At 34.9% G+C, this 26,611-nt stretch overlaps 2 protein-coding genes across 4 annotated transcripts in view; both read left to right on the top strand.

Annotated features, from left to right (window-relative positions):
- LOC127881630 (myotubularin-related protein 14-like) overlaps positions 1-19,054 on the top strand; it is a 42,350-nt gene extending 23,296 nt beyond the window's left edge. For both annotated transcript variants that reach the window (XM_052429703.1, XM_052429702.1), the window contains exons 9-19: positions 624-694; positions 1,643-1,720; positions 2,754-2,817; positions 4,510-4,672; positions 7,887-7,923; positions 12,295-12,362; positions 13,327-13,397; positions 14,087-14,282; positions 15,172-15,312; positions 17,153-17,236; positions 18,163-19,054. In XM_052429703.1, coding sequence (XP_052285663.1) covers positions 624-694; positions 1,643-1,720; positions 2,754-2,817; positions 4,510-4,672; positions 7,887-7,923; positions 12,295-12,362; positions 13,327-13,397; positions 14,087-14,282; positions 15,172-15,312; positions 17,153-17,236; positions 18,163-18,337 — 1,148 coding nt within the window. In that variant the 3' untranslated portion in view covers positions 18,338-19,054. The remainder of the gene's footprint in view (positions 1-623; positions 695-1,642; positions 1,721-2,753; positions 2,818-4,509; positions 4,673-7,886; positions 7,924-12,294; positions 12,363-13,326; positions 13,398-14,086; positions 14,283-15,171; positions 15,313-17,152; positions 17,237-18,162) is intronic.
- The window catches only part of LOC127881652 (adiponectin receptor protein 1-like), a 503,063-nt gene extending 479,011 nt beyond the window's left edge, over positions 1-24,052 (top strand). Inside the window, exons 7-8 of one of the 2 annotated variants that reach the window (XR_008050179.1) lie at positions 19,081-19,225; positions 19,371-24,052. The gene's annotated coding sequence lies outside the window, so the exon portion shown is untranslated. Of the gene's footprint in view, positions 1-19,080 lie in introns of both variants that reach the window. The other variant, XR_008050178.1, reaches the window with a different exon arrangement.
- Positions 24,053-26,611: the final 2,559 nt, after the last annotated feature.

The following is a 26,611-nucleotide window of genomic DNA, read 5'->3' as shown; positions in this document are numbered from 1 at the left end:
TAACTATGTCGTTCATTGTCAGATTTTAAAATCATTTGGCACATTTGTTCACCATCATTGGACGGTGTGTCGCGCGAAATAATTACGTCGATATCTCCAAGGTCAAGGTCACACTTTGAGTTCAAAGGTCAAAAATGGCCATAAATGAGCTTGTCCTGGCCATAACTATGTCATTCATTGTGAGATTTTAAAATCATTTGGCACATTTGTTCACCATCATGGGACGGTGTGTCGCACGAAAGAATCACGTCAATATCTCCAATGTCAAGGTCGCCACGACTATAAATATAATTTTTTTTTAAACAAACTTACAAAGGGGGTTAATTTTTTTTGTTCATTTCAAAAGTTCAGTTTGAGTTTTCTCCCTTTATCAGATTATTTTTTCACAACGAAAACCTGGTTTTGTGACAATTTTGTCCCTTGTTAAATATGAATGGTTTAGTTTGGCCATAAAATAGCATGATGAAATGAATTTATCATTTAATTTTAAAATGATGTACCAAAAATGTGAGGCGTGTCAACCTTGGTCAACAGTCAAGGTCCCACTTAAGGTCAAACATGTGTATGGTTCGGCTTGTTACTAAATACAAGCATTATTTATTGGCAACAGGCTTTTTTTCTAGGTTGTGAATTTTTCAAAGAGTGGCGGGACAACGGCTACATGGGGGAGGACATGAAATTTGACTGGTCACAGGTGAGACAGATCATAATACTTCTAAAATGGTTTGGAAAAAGATTCACAAAGCTGGAAAAGTTGCATCTTAACTTAAGTTGTATCTGGGATTGTAAAATGAATTTTTATGCCCCTGGATCGATAGATCGGGGGTATATTGTTTTTGTCCTGTCTGTCTGTCTGTCATTCTGTCCCAAAACTTTAACCTTGGTTAAAGTTTGATAACTTTTGCAATATTGAACTTAGCAACTTGATATTTTCCATGCATGTGTATCTCATAGAGCTGCTCATTTTGAGTGGTTAAAAGTCAAGGTCATCCTTCAAGGTCAAAGGTCAAATATCATTGTATTCTTATTTCTTAAAACTTTAACCTTTGTTAAAGTTTTATCATAACTTTTTTAATATTGAACACAGCAACTTCATATTTGGCGTGCATGTGTATCTCGTGGAGCTGCACATTTTGAATGGTGAAAGGTCAAGGTCATTCTTCAAGGTCAAAGGTCAAAAATTAAAAAAAAAAAAATTCTCCATTCAATCTCTTACTTACTTCTCATGTAGCTGCACATTTTGAGTGGTGAAAGGTTAAGGTCATCGGTAAAAATAAAATCATAGCGGAGCATTAGGGGGCATTGTGTTTCTGACAAACACATCTCTTGTTCATTTAGCAGTCATAGGGAGTTTTATGATTATGAATTGCAGATTTTTTTAACGACGGCCCTGGTGAATGAATGTTTTATGATAAATTTATTTTGAATGTTCAATATATGAATGTAAATTGATATTACATATATTTATTTCGGAATGGAAAACTTGCACATTATAGTGCATATTAAAGAGCTTAGTTAAATGTAGCTTGTATGTACTTTTATTGCTTTCACAAATTTAAAGAAAATAAACAAAATTTATATAAACTTATGTTATGATCAACTCAACATACATAAAAACCAGTATGTTGATTTGTTATTGCAGAGTTTTGTAGATGCATGTTTGGACATCCCTCCTACCGAATTGTTACAGGAACTGAGTATTGATTGGCAGCAGTATAAGGTAAATGCCAATACAATGAAGATAACTGCTTGAAAGCATAAAAGCATATTTGATATTAGTTACATAACGTAAACATCAACTAAAATATGCAGACATAATTTATTGACTTAACCTATGGTCAAACTTATTTAGAATATTCCTCACTTATCAATATAGAAACCTTTAAAAACATTTCTGCTATCGTTTCTGCAACTTGAAGTTGTTGTTTTTTATTAATATGTCAATTATTTGCATGATTCTTACTGGCTGCACTATTTAGTATTATAGGATGGGGGAGCAAATAACAATTATACAAAATGATGGAACTTTATTTTATATTGATAGTGATGGTGTTTTTAGCTCGACTATTATATATGAAATATATATAGTGGAGCTATCCTACTCACCCCGGCGTCGGCGTTTCTGTGTCGTGCCGTTAGTGAGCAAATGTTAAAGTTTGCGTACTACCCCAACTATTTCCAATGTCCCTTGACATATTGCTTTCATATTTTGCATACTTGTTTACCATCATGACCCCAACCTATAAACAAGAGCATACAACTGTATCAAGGATTTTGACAGAATTATTGCCCCTTAACTTAGAATATGCATATTATTGATAAATCTATGTTAAACTTTGCGTACAACCCCAAATATTTCCTATATCCTTTGACAAATTGCTTTTATTTTTTGCATACTTGTTTACCAACATGACCCCAACCAATAAACAAGAGCAGACCACTGTATCAAGCATTTTGACATAATTATGGCCCCTTTTACACTTAGATAATTGAACATTTTGCTTAAATTGCCATAACCTCTTTTTATGATCACATTTAATTATTACAATTTTCCTTTTTTTATTTTTGAAAGATCGTCTAATAAATGACCACACCCCACATTATACCCCCTCTCAACCCCCCCCCCCCCCATTTTTTTTGAAAGATCGTCTAATCAATTATTGAATATGAACATGATGGCTAAAGTTATACTGTCAAGCACTCGAATAGTCGAGCGCGCTGTCCTCTGACAGCTCTTGTTTGATTTATTTTAGCATTGGGATCTAATCCAGCTCACAAAGAACTACCTCAAAATGCTTGTTCATATGTTTACCAATGGTGAGTATGCTTTCTTTTGTACATGAAAGGGTTATGAAAATGAATTTTGTAATTTACAATTGGAATAATTATATGTAAAAGTTGTGTTTATTTTGAATATCATAATTTCAATTGCAAAATTGAAACTTTTAACATAAAAGTTCCTGATTTTTTTAGTTAAAAAGTTATTGTCACCCCTCTTGCTTCTGCGTCTGTGTTTGTGTCTGTGTTATCTAAGTTTTGTTTAATCTCCACTTTTGCACAAAAACACTTTTGGGTGTTGTTAGTACCTACTTGTGATAAAAGTGTAAGTTTTCTAATATATTTTATGTGCAATTAGATATCTGCCTGTGTGAAAAGCATGTTATGAAAAATACAGATGTCTCTTTTAAAGACAGTGATATCATAATTAGAAGGTCAGGTTTTTTTACTATTTGAAAAAGACAATAACAATATTTCATCTTACTAATAAAACATCTATTTATCATTGCTTGTTTTCAACAAAACACATGTATTTATTATGCCCCCGGATCGAAAGATCGGTAGTATATTGTTTTTGGCCTGCCTGCCATTGTATGTGTCCTTGTGTGTGTGTGTCCCAAAACTTTAACCAAAACTTTAACCTTCATAACTTTTGCAATATTGAACGTAGCAACTTGATATTTGGCATGCATGTGTATCTCATGGAGCTGCACATTTTGAGTGGTGAAAGGTCAAGGTCATCCTTCAATGTCAAAGGTCAACACAAAAATTCAAGGCGGCGCATTCGGGGGCATTGTTTTTCTGACAAACACATCTCTTGTTCAGTATTATCTTGTTGCAGGAGACAAAGGGATACTGGTGCACTGTATATCAGGCTGGGACCGCACATCCCTGTATTTGTTCAGTATTATCTTGTTGCAGGAGATAAAGGGATACTGGTGCACTGTATATCCGGCATGGACCGCACACTCCTGTATTTGTTCAGTATTATCTTGTTGCAGGAGACAAAGTGATACTGGTGCACTTATATCAGGCTGGGACCGCACACTATTGTATTTGTTCAGTATTATCTTGTTGCAGGAGATAAAGGGATACTGGTGCACTGTATATCCGGCTGGGACTGCACACTCCTGTATTTGTTCAGTATTATCTTGTTACAGAAGACAAAGTGATACTGGTGCACTGTATAACGCGCTGGGACTGCACACTCCTGTATTTGTTCAGTATTATCTTGTTGCAGGAGACAAAGTGATACTGGTGCACTGTATATCGGGCTGGGACTGCACACTCCTGTATTTGTTCAGAATTATCTTGTTGCAGGAGATAAAGGGATACTGGTGCACTGTATATTCGGCTGGGACCGCACATTCCTGTTTTTGTTCAGTATTATCTTGTTACAGGAGACAAAGTGATACTGGTGCACTGTATATCGGGCTGGGACTGCACACTCCTGTATTTGTTCAGTATTATCTTGTTGCAGGAGATAAAGGGATACTGGTGCACTGTATATCCGGCTGGGACCGCACACTCCTGTTTTTGTTCAGTATTATCTTGTTGCAGGAGATAAAGGGATACTGGTGCACTGTATATCAGGCTGGGACCCAGTCACCGCACACCCCTGTATTTGTTCAGTATTATTTTGTTGCAGGAGACAGAGGGATACTGGTGCACCACTGTATATCGGGCTGGGACTGCGCACTCCTGTATTTGTTCAGTATTATCTTGTTGTAGGAGATAAAGGGATACTGGTGCACTGTATATCCGGCTGGGACCGCACACCCATGTTTGTGTCCCTGCTGAGGCTCACGCTGTGGGCCGATGGTCTCATACACAAGTCCTTGTCGGCCACAGAGATACTCTACCTGACTCTGGCCTATGACTGGTATCTCTTTGGGTAGGTTGGAGTGCAATTGGTGAATTGAAATGTGTCAGTTTGATTAATGTGCAGTTATTATGCTCCCCCATAAAAATTTGGGGGGAGCATATAGTCGCCGCTTCATCTGTCCGTCCGTGTGTTCATCTGTCCGTGCACAATTTTTGTCCGGGCTATTTCTCAGCAATTAATGACTTTATGGGAAGCTTCACTACCAAGAGGAGAGTGCATATTATCAGTAGGTTCTGGTCAGATGATTTTTCTCAGAGTTATGGCCCTTTGAAATTTTCCATTAACTGTACATATAGTGCAATTCTTGTCCGGGCTATTTCTCAGCAACTAATGACTGGAATTCAATGAAACTTTATGGGAAGCTTCACTACCAAAAGGAGATGTGCATGTTATCAGCCAGGTCTGGTTGGATGATTTTTAGCTCATCTATTTTTTGAAAAAAAATTATGAGCTATTGTCATCACCTTGGCGTCGGCGTTGGCGTTGGCGTCGGCGTCCGGTTAAGTTTTGCGTTTAGGTCCACTTTTCTCAGAAAGTATCAATGCTATTGCATTCAAACTTGGTACACTTACTTACTATCATGAGGGGACTGGGCAGGCAAAGTTAGATAACTCTGGCGTGCATTTTGACAGAATTATGTGCCCTTTTTATACTTAAAAAATTTAAAATTTTGGTTAAGTTTTGCGTTTAGTTCCACTTTTCTCAGTAAGTATCAATGCTATTGCATTCAAACTTGGTACACTTACTTACTATCATGAGGGGACTGGGCAGGCAAAGTTAGATAACTCTGGCATGCATTTTGACAGAATTATGTGCCCTTTTTATACTTAGAAAATTGACAATTTTGGTTAAGTTTTGTGTTTAGGTCCATTTTATTCCTTAAGCATCAAAGCTATTGCTTTCATACTTGCAACACTTACTAACTATCATAAGGGGACTGTGCAGGCAAAGTAATGCAACTCTGACTGGCATTTTGACAGAATTATGTGCCCTTTTTATACTTAGAAAATTGAAAATTTGATTAAGTTTTGTGTTTAGGTCCACTTTATTCCTACAGTATCAAAGCTATTGCTTTCATACTTGCAAGATTTATGAACTATCATAAGGGGACGGTGCAGGCAAAGTTATGTAACTCTGACTGGCATTTGGACGGAATTATGGGCCCTTTATACTTAGAAAATTGAAAATTTGGTTAAGATTTATGTTTTGGTCCACTTTACCCCTAAAGTATCATAGATATTGCTTTCATACTTGGAACACTCACAAACTATCATAAGGGTACAGTAAAAGGACAAGTTGCATAACTCTGGTTGTCATTGTTACGGAATTATGGCCCTTTTTTGACTTAGTAACTTTTAATATATGGTTAATTTTTGTGTTTCGATCCACTCGAAGTATCAAGGCTATTGCTTTCAAACTTCAAATACTTACATGCTATCATGAGGTTACTGTACCTGGCAACTTGAATTTTACTTTGACCTTTGAATGACCTTGACTCTCAAGGTCAAATTATTAAATTTTGCTAAAATTGCCATAACTTCTTTATTTATGATTAGATTTGATTGATACTTTGATGAAACTACTCTTACCTGACATACCACAATAGACTTCACCCAAACCATCCCCCGTGCCCTCCCCCCCCCCCTCCCCCCCCTCCCCCCCCTAATTTTTTTTTTTTTTTTTTTTTTTTTTTTTTAAGATCATCTCACAAATGACCACCACACCCTCACACTATACCCCCACCCCACCCCACCCCCCAATTTTTTTTTTTGATTTTTTTTTTTTTTTTTTTTTAAGATCATCTCACAAATTATCACCACACCCTCACACTATACCCCCCCCCCCATTTTTTTTTTAAAACGGTTATGTTTGAAATACCGTCCGACCATCGCACCCAAACCCCCCCCCCCCCCCCCCCCCCCCCCCCCGATTTTTTTTTTTCTTTTTTTTTTTCGCTTTTTTGGAAGATAATGTAATAAATGTCCACAACCCCACACTATACACCCCTCTTCACTCAACTCCTCCCTCCTTTGTGATTGAAAATGAGAGTCCCTTCACCTTTAAAAAGAAAATAGATGAGCGGTCTGCACCCGCAAGGCGGTGCTCTTGTTAACAGAGTTATGGCCCTTTGAAATTTTCCATTAACTGTACATATAGTGCAATTCTTGTCCGGGCTATTTCTCAGCAACAAATGACTGGAATTCAATGAAACTTTATGGGAAGCTTCACTGCCAAGAGGAGATGTGCATGTTATCAGCCAGTTCTCGTCTGATGATTTTTCACAGAGTTATGGCCCTTTGAAATTTTCCATTGTACAAATAGTGCAATTCTTGTCCGAGCTATTTCTCAGCAATTTATTATGGGAATTCAATGAAACTTTATGGGAAGCTTCACTACCAACAGGAGATGTGCATATTATCAGCCGGTTATGGTCAGATGATTTTTCACAGAGTTATGGCCCTTTGAAATTTTCTATAAACTGTAAAGTTTATTGTATTGTACATAAAGTGCAATTCTTGTCCGGGCTATTTCTCCCCAACTACTGACTGGAATTTGATGAAGCTTTATGGGAAGCTTAACTACCTTAAGGAGATGCGCATGTTATTTGTGGGTTCTGGTTAGATGATTTATATAGAGAGTTATGGCCCTTTGAAATTTTTAAGTTGCTAAACCATCCATTGTATTATTTTGTCCAAAGTAATGCCCCTCAAGACGTTTCCTTTTATTTGAATATATAGTGCAATATTGTGACAAAAAAACCTTTGGGGAGCATCACCCGTCTCCGACGGTTTCTCGTTTATTTTTATCAAAAACTTTTGTGCTCTATGATTGTTGTTTCTTTAAGCAATTTAACCCTTTCCCACTTAAAAGCAAAATGAAAATTGCTTTTGCAACCAGTATAAAACCAAAACAGCCTGCAAGTTATTTTAAAATACTGTATTAGATTTTGTAAATATAATGGTGACAGATAACTGAATGGGTTTCATTCAACACATGTATGCTGGTAATGCAAGGATCCTGTTTGTGTTGTCAACATGTGTTCAGTGCATTCAGGCTATTTGCTTCACCAATATGCAGCAACACATAAATACTTTCAAGTTTAAAATCATTCAAATTAAATGTATGTTATGTAGTGAACAAATGCTGGTGAAGGTGATAAGTAAATGAATTTTATTGATGTGTGGTATGTTACTGTATTATAATTGGAAATCCCTTTTTGCAGACACAGCCTTTCAGATCGCCTCATGCGTGGGGAAGAAGTAAGTAACTTCAACAACATACTGTACAATTTAGTATCTGAATGTAGAAAATATTACACATAAACTTAATGAAAATATCCTGTAAAAGATTGTTATCAACCCTGTGATTGTAAGTCAAATCAAGCATTTTAATAGGTTAAAGAATAACTTTATCATACATCCACTTTCAACTCCTTCAATTAACTTAGTATGTACATGTATACCAGTGTGTTTAATGTGGTTGTTGTTGTACTAATCAAACTGTTGATTTTTAGTGCGACTATTCGCCTATTGTCAATAAACAACCCACCCAAATGTCTCCGTCAGTGTCCACTTAATGCTCTTGAAAACGTCAATATGCAACATATCCATAACACTGCTTCTATTGCAGACCTGTACTCAATTGAAGTGTAATACATGTGATTGGGGTCAATCTCTACGGTGATGGACCAAGTTCCATAACTCTTACCAGAAATATTGCAGAATTACTCCTTCTTGTTTGAAATTAAAAATCAGTTAAGATAAAGGAACAACTTCTGGTTATCACTTTTTATAGTACAGGTATTCAATGGAAACTTTACAAATATGTTCGGGTCATTTTGTAAGGTCACTGATCTACAGTACAGCTCACGCAAAACCAACAAAATCCGCGGCTACGCCGCGGACACACTCTTTTGTTTTCGAAATTACTCGGCATCCACAACGAGTATTCCCTCGGCATCATGCCGAGGCACTCCGCGATAATTCGCGGAGTTACGCCGCGTCTGTTTCTGCCTCGGCATATATCCGCGGCATCACGCCGCGTCTTTACACGCGGCGATTTGCCGAAAAAAATACATATGTTTACATCTGCGTGATTGTGTAAACCTTTGGTCAGCTTCACTGCATACGGAACTTGATACATAATGATTTTGTAGGTCATTATAACCATATCAATGAACCTTACACAGTTTAATCCCGAACATGATCTCGGAAACAAGATTTGCTTTAAACATCGAAAATAACATATTGAGTATCATAAGATTTGCGAAAATCCATATGAGAACCAAACAACTATACATATAGAAAATAAATATAAATACTGTTGACAATTTTAATAAAAACTTATATTCGTATATATTTAAAAATGATAACTTTCACTTCGTCCCGATTTTCAGAAATGGCCATGTACATGTTGCATCTAAATATAAATTTAATAAACGAAATTATCGGGCAATATATTGAAACATTAAACTCGGCATAAATGTGACTACCAAAATAATGTTGCGACGCAAAACAGTATCATTATTGTGACAATTAAATACACGTGTTAATCTGCTGTTCTCTTAGAAATTGCGCGAAAATAAAGATGACTTGTGTAATATCACGTTATCTGCCTGAAAAGCGTGAGCATTTTCATTGTAATCTCAATAAATCCGTGCAAATAACAAGTTATACAAGCGTATGCGAATGCAAAAGGAAATGCAGTGAGAACCCCGCCTTAAAATATCGAATTTTATACTGAAACATTAGGCGGTTAATCATTTGATTTGTCGGCATTTTTTTATACTTAAACATTAGGCGGTTAATCTTTTGATTTGTCGGCATTTTGTTTCATTTCGGACGCCAGGCAGTTTTCAGATCATAATCTCAGTGCTTTATTACCCGAACTCGTTAGTTTCTGGACACGTGTGCTACTGAAAATAACCACCGGTTATGGCCCAAACAAGCACAAAGTGTCTAGTCTCCCGTGTGTTTTATCCCTAAATGTTAGATAAGCACGTGCACTATTAACTATTGTGTTGGTCAGTACAAAAGGCCTTCTTAAAACCGCCGACTGCGTCTTTGTTTTATTGCGTAATCAAGCACCGATAAACCAATATCCCGTGTATTACAAAAACACACACTTTAGATAAGCACGTGTCGTCTGTCAAAACCATAATTTATCAGTAAACATATCGAAGTAATTCTCGTATATGATCTCGGAAACGGGACTTGCTTTAAACATTTACCATTACGATATTTTTTTTTCATAAGATTTGCTTCAAAAAACAAATGAGACCCAATCAAACATACACAGACAAAACAAAATATAAATAATTATGACAAATTGAATGGGAAAAAAAACGTTGGTTTATTTTCGAAAAATCGCTTTTCCTTTCTCCCAATTTTCAGAAAATGACTTATACATGTTGCATAAAATCTAAATATAGATGACGCTGTTTATTGGTCGTTGTAAAAGAATATTAACTTTACACGGCACTTTGTGTGCAATCAGATACAATACAGTAATTGTTGCAATATTGAACGAACTAAAATATGAAAATGATACAGCGTTTTTGACTTTTATTTTATTCAGGAAATGTTGTCTGCGCTTCGTAGTTTTGTGTACCAATAAATTCACCCACGCCTATTTTCGCGCGCTTTTTGTTTTAGACAAACACTGGACACGAAAATATCATGGGCTTATACATGTTTTTATTTGTGTTACCCTTTTCCCGATTGGACACCTATTTCATCAAATCTTTAATTAGAAACATATGCCGAAATTCCTTTGATATTTTAGAAAAATGTTGGATGTCTGTGTTAATGAGTTTTCTTGAGCACTTTTCTCGTCAGTATTAATCAGAATTTGCATTTGAAAATGGAATATACGGGATTAGCGGGAAATGGATAGAGACGGAGAAATCGCATGTATGTGGTAATTGAGAATGACAGTCATAAACGCATGTATCGGGGAAACGATAGACTCGGGATTATACGCATCTATCAGGGAAAGGGTTAAGAAACAGTTAATAAAGATAATTTGGACATTTGGATAATTTGGACAGATGATGCAAAACCTTGTATTATGTAGTGAATTGTTTCGCAACGTAGTAACGCTCCATGTAATAAATTTCATTATGCGAAACTCCATTTCTATCCGAGGTACATGTACATTGTAAATTATAATTAATACGATTGTCCGCCGAATGACTCGACATCATCAACAAATTCCTCGGCATCATGCCGAGGCGTGTCGCGGAGACGAGATGCGGAGTGCCTCGGCGGACAGACGCGGCTACTCGGCGACCAGATAGTCGATTCCGAGTCGACTCCGCGAACACAAGATGGCGTCTGACTCCGCGGATCGCGGAATATGTTTGTTTTGCGTGAGCTGTACTGTAGTACCATAACTCTTACCTACCGGTAAAATTAAGTAGAATTGTGTAACTTTCTGTTTTTAGAAAGTTATGGTTCACCTTGCAATCACCTACTCCATATCTCTTTATCTACTACAGATATTAAAATTGAACTGTACTTATATGTTTAAGGTCTTAATGAACATTCAGTGATAGAGGTCTATAACTGTGTTCAGCTTTTTAGCTAGATTAGGCCCACTTTTGTTCTTATAGAAGCTTTGCGTGCAAGAGGAAAATATAATTATAGGTTTGCATGTTACAAGTACAAATGTCTGTAACTACTACCAATATTCAATTAAATAAATTCAAGGTCAAGGTCAAAGGAGTTAAAATTTGTGTGCGTATGGAAAGGCCTTGTCCATATACACATGCATACCAAATATGAAGGTTACATCTGAAGAGACATAGAAGTTATGAGCATTTTTGGAAACCTAACGGCAAAGTGTGACGGACAGACGCACGGACGGACAGACAGACAAACAGTGCGATCACTATATGCCCTCCTTTGGGGGCATAAAAATCAGGTAAATGTTTGCGTTCAATGACTCCTATCTTTAGATGACATTTAGCCTCACCATGGGGTTGTATTTAGGGCCAGTTGGGTCGATTTCAAGATCACGATTGTAAAAGTGATATTAAAATTGTGCAATCAATAACTTCAGTTACCATGGAGATAATCTGCTGAAGTTTTGTGTGTTGAAAGGTTACATGTTGATCCAGTGAATGATCCATTTGGGCCCATCCTGGTGAAGGTCTTTGTGACCAAAAATATAGAAAGAGTTTGCATGTAAAAACTTGTGTTTAGATTGCTGTATGTTTCTGTTATTTTTCGTGTACATAGCTTAAATGAAGACCAATGTTGGAATTTCATTTGGTGTCATTTGGGTTAAGATTTTGATGCAGATAGATTAAATTCAGACCCTGCTTGCAAAGTAAATAAAATTAAAGTCAATAAATTGGAAATAATGATGAAAATCTTTTGTTTGGCTTTGTCATATTTCTTGTTTTAGTTTATAAATGTTCATCATTTAGTTTTCATATTCTGTAACTACTTCAGATATTCAACCTTGAATATGTCTTTGTGGTCATTATATTTTGGTGTTATATTTTGGTAAGGGACTGAAAACATTATATTATCAAAGCAGAAGAGTAGTCAAGCGTACCGTCTTGGGACAGCTCTTGTTATTTTCTTATTGAAATAAAAGTTTATAACTATTTCTTTTGTTTTCAGATTTTGCTGTTTTGTTTCTATTTCTTGCCACACATAGCAACTGATGAGTTTTCAGTGCAGTCATTAAGGTATGTGAAGAGTCATGAACAATTTGCTATATAAATGCGCAATACCTGCTCAAAAATAGACATTCACTTATAAAACAGGTTATTCCATCAGTAAGGCGTTCATTCATAACTTAATCATATAAGTTTATATAAATACACATTTCGACTTTAGAGCAGTTTTTAGCTCACCTGAGCACAACATGCTCGTGAGATTTTGTAATTGCCTTTTATCCAATCTTCACTGTGACATTGATGGTATAACACCTCATGGAATAGACTAGCCTTTATCCCACCTTGTTGAATAAACCTGCCGGTGCATTGACAAATGATGTCATTAATAAACAAACAATCATTCGCTGTGTTTTCATTGTTTTTGAAGTTTCCAAACATGCCATGTTTGTTTGTTATTTTTCTTGTTTAGTAAGAATGCAATGGGATAAATAGAATACAAGGATTAGCGTTGAATAGAGAGAAGTTTATGTTGCTCAGCTCGAACACTGTAAGCGCTCGCCAAGGCTCGCGCTCCCGGCATTCTAAGCCTCACAACATAAACTTCTCTCTATTCAACGCTAACCTAGTATTCTCTATGTGTCTGTCGTTCGAAGTTAGTTTTCAAAATTTATAATTGTAACAGTCTAGAGGCCACATTAATTGGCCATTCTTCATGAAACTTGGTCAGAATATTTGTTGAAATGATAACTTGGCAAAGTTCAAAAATAATTTTGTTTAGTCAAAAACATGGAGATGAAATTGACTTCTTGAATAAATGAAAATGTTCCTCAAAGAGAAAACCTAAAAAAATAAGTCTTTGTGCTTTAAAGCATCCTACAGTAAGTAGACATTTAATTAATATGTCATTGAGTATCAACTGTGTTCAATACAACAAGATTTATGGACTTGTACTCGGCTTAACATGTTGGACTAGTTGATATTATATTAAAAATAGTAATGGTACTCATAGCTCTACTTTATGGGTGTGTTTCAGGTCCACTAAGAGACAAAAGAGCTCTGTTGGACAGGATATTGCTGCCAATGGTTTTCTGAGAACAACAGGAGGTAGGGGTTCCTTATTGTTGCGCCATTTAATGGCTGTTCACCATAAAGTATCCGACATACATGGGTTTTCTTTAGGTGCTCATTTTTTTCCAAAACAGAACTAGACCACAATCAAATCAAAACACTGCAAGAAAAAGTACAAAACTTTAATTATTATTTTTTTTTAAATGTGTCCCCACATGCAATAAATCTATAAGTAAATAAGGCAAATGTACTGATGCACACACTAGTTCCTCAGGAATAATATGTGAATTTATTATAACACTGCATACAAGTGTACATGGATGTTAAAAATGGTCATTAATTTATATGAACATTGTAAATAATCATTAAAATGTTCACACACTTGTACATTATTACACATTTGTTCGCTGTTTTTACTTTTATATATAAACATTTTAAATAATCATTTAAATGTTCACTCACTTATACAGTATTACACATTTGTTCGCTGTGTTAAGATTTTTATAACAAGATCAACTTGTGATCTTTTATTTTTTTCCACAAAATACTGAAATAAATTATAATACATACATGCATGTAATATATAAAGAAGGTATTGAACACATTTTTGAAGGGTTTTTATAAGCATACTGTAATCAAACATCTACATGCAACACATATAGATTTATGTTGTTGTTGTTTTTTGACAAAAAAGCTTGTACATGATGTGTTGATATTTTCTACAGACACATATTCCAAAGAAGTCAGAAAACACCTGAGTAGCGTGGGTAGTGGCGGAAGCAGCAGCGGAAGTGCCCGCATCTCAGTGGAGAGGAAACGCAACTCCAGTTCCAGCAGCTTGAGTAGTAACGGCAGTTTTACCATTGAACCTTGCTCACGATACTTCTTGCAGTATGAAAATGATGAGGATGTTATTGACGAGTAAGATGCTTGGTTTTCTTTGGGTGTTGAAATTGAAGTTACTCAGCTCAGCTATGTTTTTGGCTCTCACTGAAAATTTAATTTTACAAGTTTATTTATTTTTAAAGAATTATATTTTTTATAGCAAAGAGTGAAATTAATTGAGTGTTGTAATATGATTTGTCAAATAAAAGTCGTACTACAATACAAAAGCATTGACTATTTTGAGAGAAATTGAATACACAAGGTAGAATATGTGCTAGCAGTATATTATGGCGTACCATTTGGGTCGAAAGTCAACAAGACCTACTAGGTAAACAGAGAAATGTACGTTGACGTACAATATGTACGTTGACGTACAAAAATGGTACTTTGACGTAAAAATATGAAATACACTTCGACGTATATATTTGTATGTCGACGTACATCGATCTGAATCTGGAACTGTTCTTACTGAAAAAGAACTTAAGCTAGGCTGATTAAATTTCATATGTGGATAAACAGCCATAAGAAGAATGTTCATGCTTTTTTCAGTTTTTTGTCACAAAACAATTGTGGTTGTTATGGTTACAGAAATTATTAAAACTAAAATGTAGATCCTGAGACAACTCTTAAGAACTTAAGCTAGGTTGATAAACCTTGTTATGTTGATAGAGGTCCATATGGTGAATACCCACATTATTTCATTGTTTTCATCAGACCAATAATTTTGATGGTTTCATGGTTACATAAATAATTGCAAACTTAAAATCTGTGTCCAGCCATATCTTAAAAGTAATTAAGCTAGGTTAACAAAACATATAAAGATCTACATCATCAACTTGGTTGTGGACTGCTGTTTTTTCTTTGACAAATCTCTTTTAACTTACGAAAACAATGCAATAACCTGTTTTTTTTATATATTTTTCAGACAATCAGATGTTAGTGCTCAAACATCATCCAATTGTACATTGTTACAAACCACTCCCTGCCAGAGGTCCTCTAGTCCTATGATGGTGCCGGAAAACAGGGGCAGACAATCCAGCCTTTCAGATTCACCAACATGTGGCAGGCTAGTTACAGTGTTTCATATTAAGTTCTTCCCTTAAGATTATATTATCTTCCTGAAGATTCTCTGACATACTTTTTATCTGCCTGTGCTTTAAAGGGACCGTCAGCCACAAACTACAAAAAAAGTTAAATTCTAAGATACCGTATTTTTTTACAATTATTAGTTTATACTGATTAAAATATCAAGACTGGTATATTACATTACTTGAAAAAAGTTCATATTTTCAGTATATTTGGTAATAAAATTTTGCGATGTAAAATCAAAAGTACATCGCAAAATAGGTGACATAACGATATACACAAAATAAATAACGCAAGTAGATTGATCATTTTATATATAAACTATATACAATTCACTATTGCATGCAGTGCTCAAGATAACATGCGTAAAGGCGTAAAAACGAATAAAATTTCTTAAATAACGATTAAGATTTAAAATCTTTGCGTTAAGTTACGCATTGAAAAAATAAAACACGAATTCGACATTTTGGAACGTGTGTAAAACTTCCAGTAGCAAATTATATATGGTAAACATTTCATCCCGGTTCTGACTCGTCGAGGCGTTCAATGAAAACTTACAACTTTAAGTCAACGTCACTTTGCTGTGAGGAAGGGCCACACTTAAGAACGGTCGAAAGGCCAAACAGTCTCGATTCTGTTCTCCTGGTATTACAGGCGAGTCATTACTGTTTATTGTACCTTTTTAATTACACTTATCGAAATTTTTATACACAAGTAATATACAATATACCTATATATACCTATTCAAAATGTCATTAAAATTAAATGTTAAATAAATATTTTTGATATGACTTTAACGGCGACCAAAATGCCATTATGACCTAAGCCGAAGTGTCAGTGACTGTTTTAAATAAAAAATCAAAATGGCCGACCAAAGCGGTGTATCGAAGCGTGGAAGGCAAAAAAAGCAAGATGAGCAAGATAGATGTGGGGTCTTTTGAGCCAGAAAAAGCTGTCCGATTATGGGAAAGCAAGAAACGGAAAAGAAAGCCAGGCTTTTCCAAGACTATAAACCAAAATGTTGGATTGTTGATGTGTCAAAAACAAAGCATAAAAATTATTTGGTAATATAGTGATTAGAATTAATTTTATAAATAGGGGGTAAAATAAGAATTAATTTTCGTAAGAGGGAGTAAATAACAATTTGACCAAATTTTAATCTGGAGCTCTGATTGCATGCACAAATTGCATTCCTGGGTTTACGACGTGGCAATGATGATCAATCAACTTGCGTTATTTATAGTTAACTGGTAGTTACCTGGTACCTGTACCCATTAAAAGTTTATTACCGAATATAATTAAAATATGAAAACTTTTTCAAGAAATGTAATATACCAGTCGTGATATTTTAATCAAAATAAACTAATTTTTGTAAAAAAAATAAAGTATTTTAGAACTTTTCTTTTTTCTCCGTTTGTGGTTGACGGTCCCTTAAATGGGCTTGTTGGTATATTCTGTAAATTACAGGTTATTAATGATTTTGCGTTTGGTAATAAAAATGATAAATTTGATTTTTTTTAAAATAAAGTTCAATTACATGTACAAAAGTTTTAATTTGTATACTTTTGTATAAATTATAAAATAGGGTTAATCTGACTTAACATAATGACAAAGGCCAAAATTTACTCATGTCCACATTTTGTTTTGCCTGGAAAAGGTGACAGTATACAAAGGCATTATTTGTGTCGGAATCAGCAATGTTAGCAGTGGCAGCTTCTTTTACAATTTAGGAAGTTGAAGGAGGTGAAGATTAAAATGTGAGCATAATATTGTGAAATATCAAACTCCATGTATAGCTTTAGGTGTGTTTAATGTTTCAGTTGGCAGGTGATATCAGAGTCAGGGAGTCTGCTGTCGACAGAGTTGGGTTATAGTGCTTCCAAACATTCCAGTGGCCCAAACTCGTATGTCATACCCTTTCTATAGATTTTCTTTTCATTCAACCCAATTATACTTTAAGGTATATTAATACAAATTAAATGGAAAACTTGTACATAATCAAAGTAGAAATCAAATTAGCTTTTACAGTGTGAAAATATCAACTTGAATAAGCAGTTATGTTACAGTTAAATATGAATTCCATTGCAATTTCAGTAAAAAAATGAATTCCATTGTAATTGTAGAATAGTTTGTCAACTCATATCAGACAATATTAGAATGAAAATATAAATTGATAATTTTTTTGCAAGGATGTGCATGTATATTAAACCACTCTGGCCAAAAAAAATTGTTTGCATGCATCAAAAGTCTAAATTTGTATTGGCCAATACACCACCATAAAGCCATCATTATAAATTATTTGTGTGAAAATTTGTTAACACAATAACCTGACTAACCCAATTAAACTGTCCCTATCAATATGATTGTTTTAAGATCATGGGATTAAATAATTTGTGTCAAGTTAAAAACAAATGTATTCTTGCATTTACACTCATGATATGTCTTTTCACCTACACACTATTTCATAAATAGTCTTGTCCCTTCAACCACCTGTGCAAGACAAGTTTTTCCCTCTCAATGTAATTTCTCGTAAAATTATAAAGGTGGGTGTTATATGAATGGATCAGCCTTGCACACAGTCTTCTTATGTTATCCTAAATAATATCTTTCAATAGTTATACATATACAAAAAAAATCATTAAACAAATATTTCACTAACCTACCTACCCACCTATACTGCTATGGGTCATGTAATCCCAAACAAATAGTTTTTTCAAGAATGGCCAAAATCAAAAAATAAAAAAAAAATGTAAAAATGTAAATCTCTAACGATAACGTTGACAAATAAGGTAGACAAGTTTTCATTATTCTTGCTGTGGATTGTTTACAGTTGTGAGGAGCCAAGTGTTTGTGAACAATCTGAACGATGGACCAGGCTGGACACTGTGGGGAGACTCTTTAACAACGCCTATCATAATAAAGTGACTACAAAATATGTCCCAGAGTCCAATGGAATAACAAACTTGCTGGATAGTTTCGCTGGAAAATTTGGCTTCAGAAAGTAGTGACAGTGTTAGTATTGTTTTGATAATTAGGTAATTAGCTAGAATTAACATGCCAGTATTATAATCCAATTAATATATTGACTGCTGGTCAGGACTTTGAAACCAAACTCAATTGAAAGGACCAAAGCTTTGATTCATACTGGACAGGAACCAAAAGTCGAAGGAAATAGCCTCATAAATCTATCTGATGTTTTCAATATGCATTTTCATTAATGAATTGAATTTGCAATTTCTTTTGTTTCTTGTTTCAATTTCATTAATTTTCTAAATATTATGACTTGGAGTTAAGTACTTAATGACGACTCTTAATCACGCCATATTTGCCAAAATGAAAAATCACTGACTGAAATGAAAACATAAATTCATGGTTAAAATAGCAAAGATAAAGTATGCATTCATCCTTCAAGGAGTTTCAGATGTACCGAATTGAAAACTAATTAATTAAATATTGGTAAACAGTGTGCAATCTGTAACTATTCCCTACTTAATTAAGCAAAAATAAGTTCTTATGGTATACTGATATTGGTTGTGATTCAATCGTTATCACAGGTGGGAATCCCGTATTTTTATGCCCCCCTTGGAAGAAGAGGCGGTATATTGCTTTGCTCATGTCGGTCGGTCGGTCTGTCAGTCCGTCCACCAGGTGGTTGTCAGACGAGAACTCAAGAACGCTTGGGCCTAGGATCATGAAACTTCATAGGTACATTGATCATGACTCGCAGATGACCCCTATTGATTTTGAGGTCACTGGGTCAAAGGTCAAGGTCACGGTGACCAGAAATAGTAAAATGGTTTTTGAATGATAACTCAAGAACGCATACGCCTAGGATCATGAAACTTCATGGGTAGATTGATCATGACTTGCAGATGACCCCTATCGATTTTGAGGTCAATAGGTCAAAGGTCAAGGTCATGGTGACCCGAAATAGTAAAATGGTTTCCGGATGATAACTTAAGAACGCATACGCCTAGGATCATGAAACTTCATGGGTAGATTAATCATGACTCGCAGATGACCCCTATTGATTTTGAGGTCACTAGGTCAAAGGTCAAGGTCACGGTGACCCGAAATAGTAAAATGGTTTTCGGATGATAACTCAAGAACGCATACGCCTAGGATCATGAAACTTCATAGGTAGATTGATCATGACTTGCAGATGACCCCTATTGATTTTGAGGTCACAAGGTCAAAGGTCAAGGTCACAGTGACCTGAAATAGTAAAATGATTTTCGGATGATAACCCAAGAACACTTTTGCCAAGGATCATGACACTTCATAGGCACATTGATCGTGATTAGGGCTGTCACTATACGCCGTGATCGTACCGCGGTATATGGTGGTACGGCAACACTGTATTGCGATACGTACCGCGATATTTTACAGAATATGTATCTGTGAAGAAAACAGCAGAATAACAAGTTTTACAAACTTTATTAAACTCAATAATCAGAAAACACTGGCATCATAGTATGACTAGCAACTGTAAAAGAAACTGTAATAAACTTGATAGAAGTAGTCATTGTTATTGTTCGCGTCTTTTTCTAAAATGTCCGCCATGTTGTTTACAATAGTTGTGACTACGATATGTGTAAATCGAACGCTTCAAGGGCATGTTCAAAATGCGGAGTCAGCGGGCCCAGTATTGAAAATCCGTAGCGTTCTGACTCTTCCTCGACTTTTTCAGAATCTTAAGATAACATGATTCGGAAGTGCCATGCTTTGAACGATCGATATACTAAAGAAAGAAAATAAGAAATAGAATAAACATCTTTTGGATAATTATGAACTTATTTGCAAAGGAAATCTGTCCCTAATTCCCCAAAAGGTACGGACCCATACATCGCTGTATTTTAAATGTGAAAGTTAAACATCTACAAGTGGAAGGGCTTGCTTCACCTTGGTATTAACGGATTATTTATTTAGCCCTTTTGAATCGCCATTACATTTTTCAAAACGATATCTATATCAAAATAATTATGTAATGTATTTATATCTGTGCTCATATAATAATATTAAAAAACCGGTGCGGAACGCTGTACCGTGGTGCGATTTTTTTCACGACATGCACCGCAATATACCTGTGAATCGTGAGAGCCCTAATCGTGATCGCAGATGACCCCTATGAATGAAACATAAAAAATGCGGGATTCCCTTCTGTGATCGTAATCACTGTATTTTTATAAAAACTTGTCAGAAACTTTTGGAAATTTACAGATTGCTCTGGAATAGGTTTCTGCAATGATTGTTTTCTTATTTGACAAGAAAGTTTTTTATGCCCACAAAGGAGGGCATATAGTCCGTCTGTCCTTCCGTCACTTTTTGTGTTTAGGTTTCTGAAAAATGATCATAACTTCTATGTCCCTTGAGATATAACCTTCATATTTGGTATGCATGTGTATATGGATAAGGCCTTTCCATACCCACAACAATTTTGATCCCTGTGACCTTGACATTGAACTTAGGGTCCGCGTTTAGGTTTCGAAATCTGCGTTTAGGTTTCGAAAAATGCTCATAACTTCTATGTCCCTTAAGATATAACCTTCATATTTGGTATGCATGTGTATATGGACAAGACTTTTCCATGCGCACACAAATTTTGACCCCTGTGACATAGACCTTGAACTTAGGGTCAGCGTTTAGGTTTTTAAATCTGCGTTTAGGTTTCGAAAAATGCTCATTACTTCTATGTCCCTTGAGATATAACCTTCATATTTGGTATGCATGTGTATATGGATAAGGCCTTTCCATACCCACAACAATTTTGACCTCTGTAACCTTGACATTGAACTTAGGGTCTGCGTTTAGGTTTTGAAATTTGTGTTTAGGTTTCGAAAAATGCTCATAACTTCTATGTTCCTTGAGATATAACCTTCATATTTGGTATGCACGTGTATATGGACAAGACTTTTCCATACGCACACACAAATGTTGACCCCTGTGACCTTGACCTTTAACTTAGGGTCCGCATTTAGGTTTTTAAATCTGCGTTTAGGTTTCGAAAAATGCTCATTACTTTTATGTCCCTTGAGATATAACCTTCATATTTGGTATGCATGTGTATATGGACCAGGCCTTTCCATACCCACAAAAATTTTGACCCCTGTGACCTTGACCTTGAACTTAAGGTCCGCGTTTAGCTTTCATATTCTGCGTTTAGGTTTCAAAAATGCTCATAACTTATATCAAAGCGTTAATAGGGGGCATATGTCATCCTATGGTGACAGCTCTTGTTTATTAAAGTATACAAGTTCTTTGATTTTTGGTCCACTTGGGCTATTGGTTCGTGACCAGTATATGTCATTATCACATAGTTTGTAGTGTTCTGTTTTGGTTTGTGTTAAAATATTTAAAGTGACCGAATTCACTTCATGATGGCATTTGATAGTTTGAAGTCATATTGAACATACATGTACAATACAGTTTACATATTATTTTAATGTGCTGGTACATCAAATCCGGTGTTCCTATTTGCCATATTAGGTGACGATAACAGTGGTTACTTGTGCTGACAGTGGCACTCCCCTTATGCTTGTCTCAACATATATAAATTATTATATTCGAGCTTTCAACTAGAAACTAATAGGTAGATAGATTTCTTTGCGAGGAAGTGCAGTGTACAAGAATCAATACTCTGCACCTCATACTTTTGTAGTTATTGAAATTGGTTAAATTTCATACTTATTTTTTCTCAACAGCATTAGTAGAGAGATTTTAGTGAGGAGATTTTCATTGCATACAAACAATTATTCTACATCACACACTTTTATAGTTGCCCTTTATTGCTTTCCCAGTCACCAGGTCAAAACCTTGTTGCCACTCAAGAGGCAACATTTATGACACAATCTTGAAACTTGGTAAAAATGTTGTTGTTTTAACAATATATAGACTGATTTCAAGTCTGGGTCATGTGCAACCAAAAAGTATGTCACGAGGTCAAATCTTAGAAAAGCCTTATTACCCATCTGGCGGCAGCATTTATGACACAAATTTAATGAAACTTTGTAAGAATGTTTATCTTAACCCATTTATGCCTAGCGTCCTGAAAAAAGGACATTGCAAACAGCGTAGACCCAGATGAGACATCGCATAATGCGGCGCCTCATCTGGGTCTGCGCTGTTTGCTTAAAAGGAATTTTTATGACATATTCTAAATATAGAAATAAATATACTTGACATCCCTAATTTTGGAAAGAAATTGATCCAATTTAGAAGGATGGGAGAGTAAACTAGGCATAAATGGGTTAAGCTAGACCAAGTTGGAATCTGGGTCACTTGCATAAGAAACTAGGTCACCAAGTCAAATGTTAGAAAAATCCTATTACCAATCTTGAGTCAATATTTATGACTTTTTACAAAACTTGGTCAAATTAAATGTTTATTGACATTTTTAGGCTGTGTTCAAATCTTGGTCATGTCCATTCAAAAATACTAAAAATGAAGAGTAAAGTTGTGTTGAATTTATAAACATGTTTCTGATTACCTCCTCTGTTTATGTAACACTGGAGTAAGTAATACATTTTAACAACACATAGACTTAGGCTTTTAACTAAAGACATGGTAATTGTGTATTGGAATATTCATTTTAATTTTGATGTTGGTTTGGTTGCTTTATACAATTATTTTTGTCAATAAAGGCAGCATTTGTTAGACAGCCATTGTCTAAATGCTTTGTTTTTTTCTTCATTTCAAATAATTTGAAATAGTGATAGATTTTTCTGTTCAACAAGTGGAAATTCGGTTATTAGTCACTCTTAGAAAAATATTTTTGATTGCAAAATTTGATTTCTTGAGTATTTCAGTTTGATTTCTAGATTATGTCAATTTATGCATTTTAGTGCAAGAACAATTTATGCATTTTATATTCAAGAATTATTTACACTGCCATTATAATGTATGGTTAATTGATTGTTCTATCATCATTCATCATGATGTGGGGTAATTCTGCTTATATAGAATATATATTTTATATACATTGTATTTGTTCATTAGACATTTTCGTTTTTATTTGATAGTGGTTTTGGGTGGAACATTTTGATTCAGTAAAATATTGGGTGCTGGCTGTCTTATTTTCTTCAGGTTGAAAACAATCTAATTCAATTATATTTGGGCGTTTAAAAAAAACAGAAATTAACGGGCCATGTTTTTTTTTATAATTTATATTTGGAAATAAAATGTATGCAGTATGAATTGGTTGTGTAAACATAAGCTACAATTATACAAACTGATAAACGATTAACAAGTGTGTATCTAGAAACTAGAGATTTATGTGCTCATAAAAAAGTACATCAGAGACTGAATGAACCTTAATAGAAATTGAGTTAAGTAAATATTCTGCCATTTAAAATTATGTTATAAATGTAATATTTGGAGCTTTAAAAAATATCAACGCTAACAAATTACTCAAGGTTATACAGAATCATGTACACATAATGTCCCTAAAACTCTGTGATAATGCATATTTTATTGCAAAAGTAAATTTGACATGCTTGTGATTTTGTTTATTCAAATTCAATGTAAATTGTTATCTTTGTTTATTTTAATGCTGCATTGACAAGTGTCCATTAATTTTTGTTGAGACTAAAGCTTTTTTGTATTAATTCTGAATTAGCACAACTATTTTTGTTCACATGTTGCTTTTATATTATGATGATTGTTTCAAAATGTGTTATTTTTTCTATGACATAATGTGCCAAGATAAATTTTATCTTATACTATATCACTTTGTTTTTATGGCTGACATACTTGTTTCTCCCTGTCAGCAGTATAATTACCTATTGACATGTTTATATTATTTAACAGTAACCAGATTTGTTATTTCTCCTCATTTCCGCTGATTTCCTCCCATTCAATGTCAAACTTATTTTGCAAATGGTTATTAACTGTGCTGGATCTCGATACAAAGATAAAATTTAGTTGAACCCTGTACTGGGGATAGGACATTTTCCTTTCCTGAGGTGGTTGTTAACCCTTTCAGTGCTGGAACCGCATTTTTAAGGCCTTTGCAAACAGTTTGGATCCAGATGAGACGTCACAGAACGTGGCGTCTCATCAGGATCCAAACTGTTTGCTATTCTGATAGTATTATTGAAAAAAAAATCGAAGAAAATGCTAATGTTAAAAATTCAGCAGACGATATTTTAGCAGACGACAAATTTCCCAGCATGCAAAGGGTTAAATCCCACCCTCGTTATCTCATATCACTCTCACTACTACGTGTTTTAGACAAAGATCACTATGTGATTGGCAAGGTTGATCTGGTGTAATATTGATACTGTCATTAGCCAGAAAGGCACTACAAAGATTACAAACATGTAATTCTGTTTATTACCTGTTTCATAGATAATGGTAATTGTCATAGCATTTTCATAGCTTTTTTATGCCCCCAGTAGTTTGGCATATAGCAGTCGGATTGTCTGTCCATCGGACATTCTACTTTTCGGACTTTTTTCAAGATATTGACCCGATATTTGGTGTGTTGGTCTACCTTCATGACTAACAGATAAGTACGAGTTCTGTTGCGGTCCATTGAGTTATGGGCCTTGGACTTTCAACAATTTCTTTCCGGAGAATTTTTACACTTTCAGACTTTGAACTTGGACATTTTTTCTATAATAGCCATTTTGTGGCAAATTTTTACTTAAGATTTTTAGATATTTAGTTTGGGGTTTTTATATGTGAGTCAACCAACATGACTTACAGATGAAGTTGCTGTCCATCGGCATGTGGCAAAATTATGGGCCTTGGACTTAGAAGTTTTCTTTCTGGAGTAAAAAAAAAACGCTTTCAGATATTAAGCTAATTCTTGGTATGTTACTCAACCTACATGACTTACAAATGAAGTGCAAGTTTTGTTCCCGTCCATTGATTTTTGGCGTAGTAATGGGCCTTGGGCGAAGAAATTTTCTCCATATTACCCTTTTCCATAGTTTTTTTACGCAACGCTTTCAGATATTGATCTGATTTTTGTTATGTCAGTCTACCTATATGACTTTCAAATCAATTTTGAGTTTTGTTCATGAAGTAACAGGCATTGGACTTTTAATTACAACTTCCTTAATTTTCTCCAAAACGCTTTCAGATATTGTCCAAGGCCCGCAACTTTGTCAAATATAAATGGACAATAACTTTGTCATGATGTTTTCTATTGGGATATAACTGGTCTGTGGCTTCAAAGCGCAGTAGGGGGCATTGTGTTACACAAACGCAGCTCTTGTTAAAGATGTTTTATGAATGCTTCTCTGCTATGCCTACAGAAAGATTTGATATATTCACACAGCTTTATTAACACTAGAAAGACAATCCTTAAATAGTTCCCTTTACAAAGCTGAGTTTAGCTACATATTACCTATATATAATGTGCTGAGTATTTAACATGTTAATTGTGTTCACTCAGTTTGAGTTTGCAGTGGTGAAATGGAACTGGTATTTGTCATAACACCAGAAATTCCTGGGTTTGACCCTGGCTGAGGTAGCATTTTCAAAACCTTCCAACGCCTTGTCATTATTTTCAGGAAATGAACCTGAAAAAGTCTCTGTAAGCCAAAAGCTTTTAATGGTATCAAGCTTAAATTAAACAATTGTAATTAAATTAACAATCAATATTTAATATGAACAAAGACTGATGGGACCTATGGTGCAAATTTGCTTTTAAAATCATTAGATTTAACTGAACAAGATCTCTCCCTAACCTTACAAATGAAGTGGAAATATAATGCTCAGAATGTTAGACTAGATGTAAGGGTGATTAGACATAAAATGAAGTGTAAATGTAGTTATAAAATTAAACTTGATCGCCCTTAAATGTACAAAACAATACACATGGTAATGCCACAAAATGCAGGATTTCAAAGTTTAAGGCATACATTAAATTAAAAACATTGTGCAATCTCAAGCTTAAATAGGTTTGTATATCCATACACAACTTCCGGTTAATACCTCCACACCAAAGGCAAGTTAGTAGATCTAGTAAACAACCGTTTTGTAAATGTGAGTGACCTTGAATTTCTCACAACACTACCGGCATAAACAAATCTTGCTTTTTGGTGGATAGTTTTTCTATTTTAAAAAGCTGTGACCTTGACCTTGCTTGACCCAAGAGATCCCAAGCTAGATATACATGTAAGCTAACTTTACCTAACTGGCCCCAAAGGCTCTCCCATGATAGAATTCATACAAGTAAGTTACAAACAAACGCTCATGGCAATTCCTCTATTCTAACTCTAGTTATATAGTTTTTTATTTTTTAATAGAGGTGACCCTGACCTTACTTGCTC

Source organism: Dreissena polymorpha, chromosome 5, assembly GCF_020536995.1.
Source record: "Dreissena polymorpha isolate Duluth1 chromosome 5, UMN_Dpol_1.0, whole genome shotgun sequence".
NCBI classification, from domain to species: domain Eukaryota; kingdom Metazoa; phylum Mollusca; class Bivalvia; order Myida; family Dreissenidae; genus Dreissena; species Dreissena polymorpha.
This window is presented reverse-complemented; position numbering and strand designations above follow the sequence as displayed.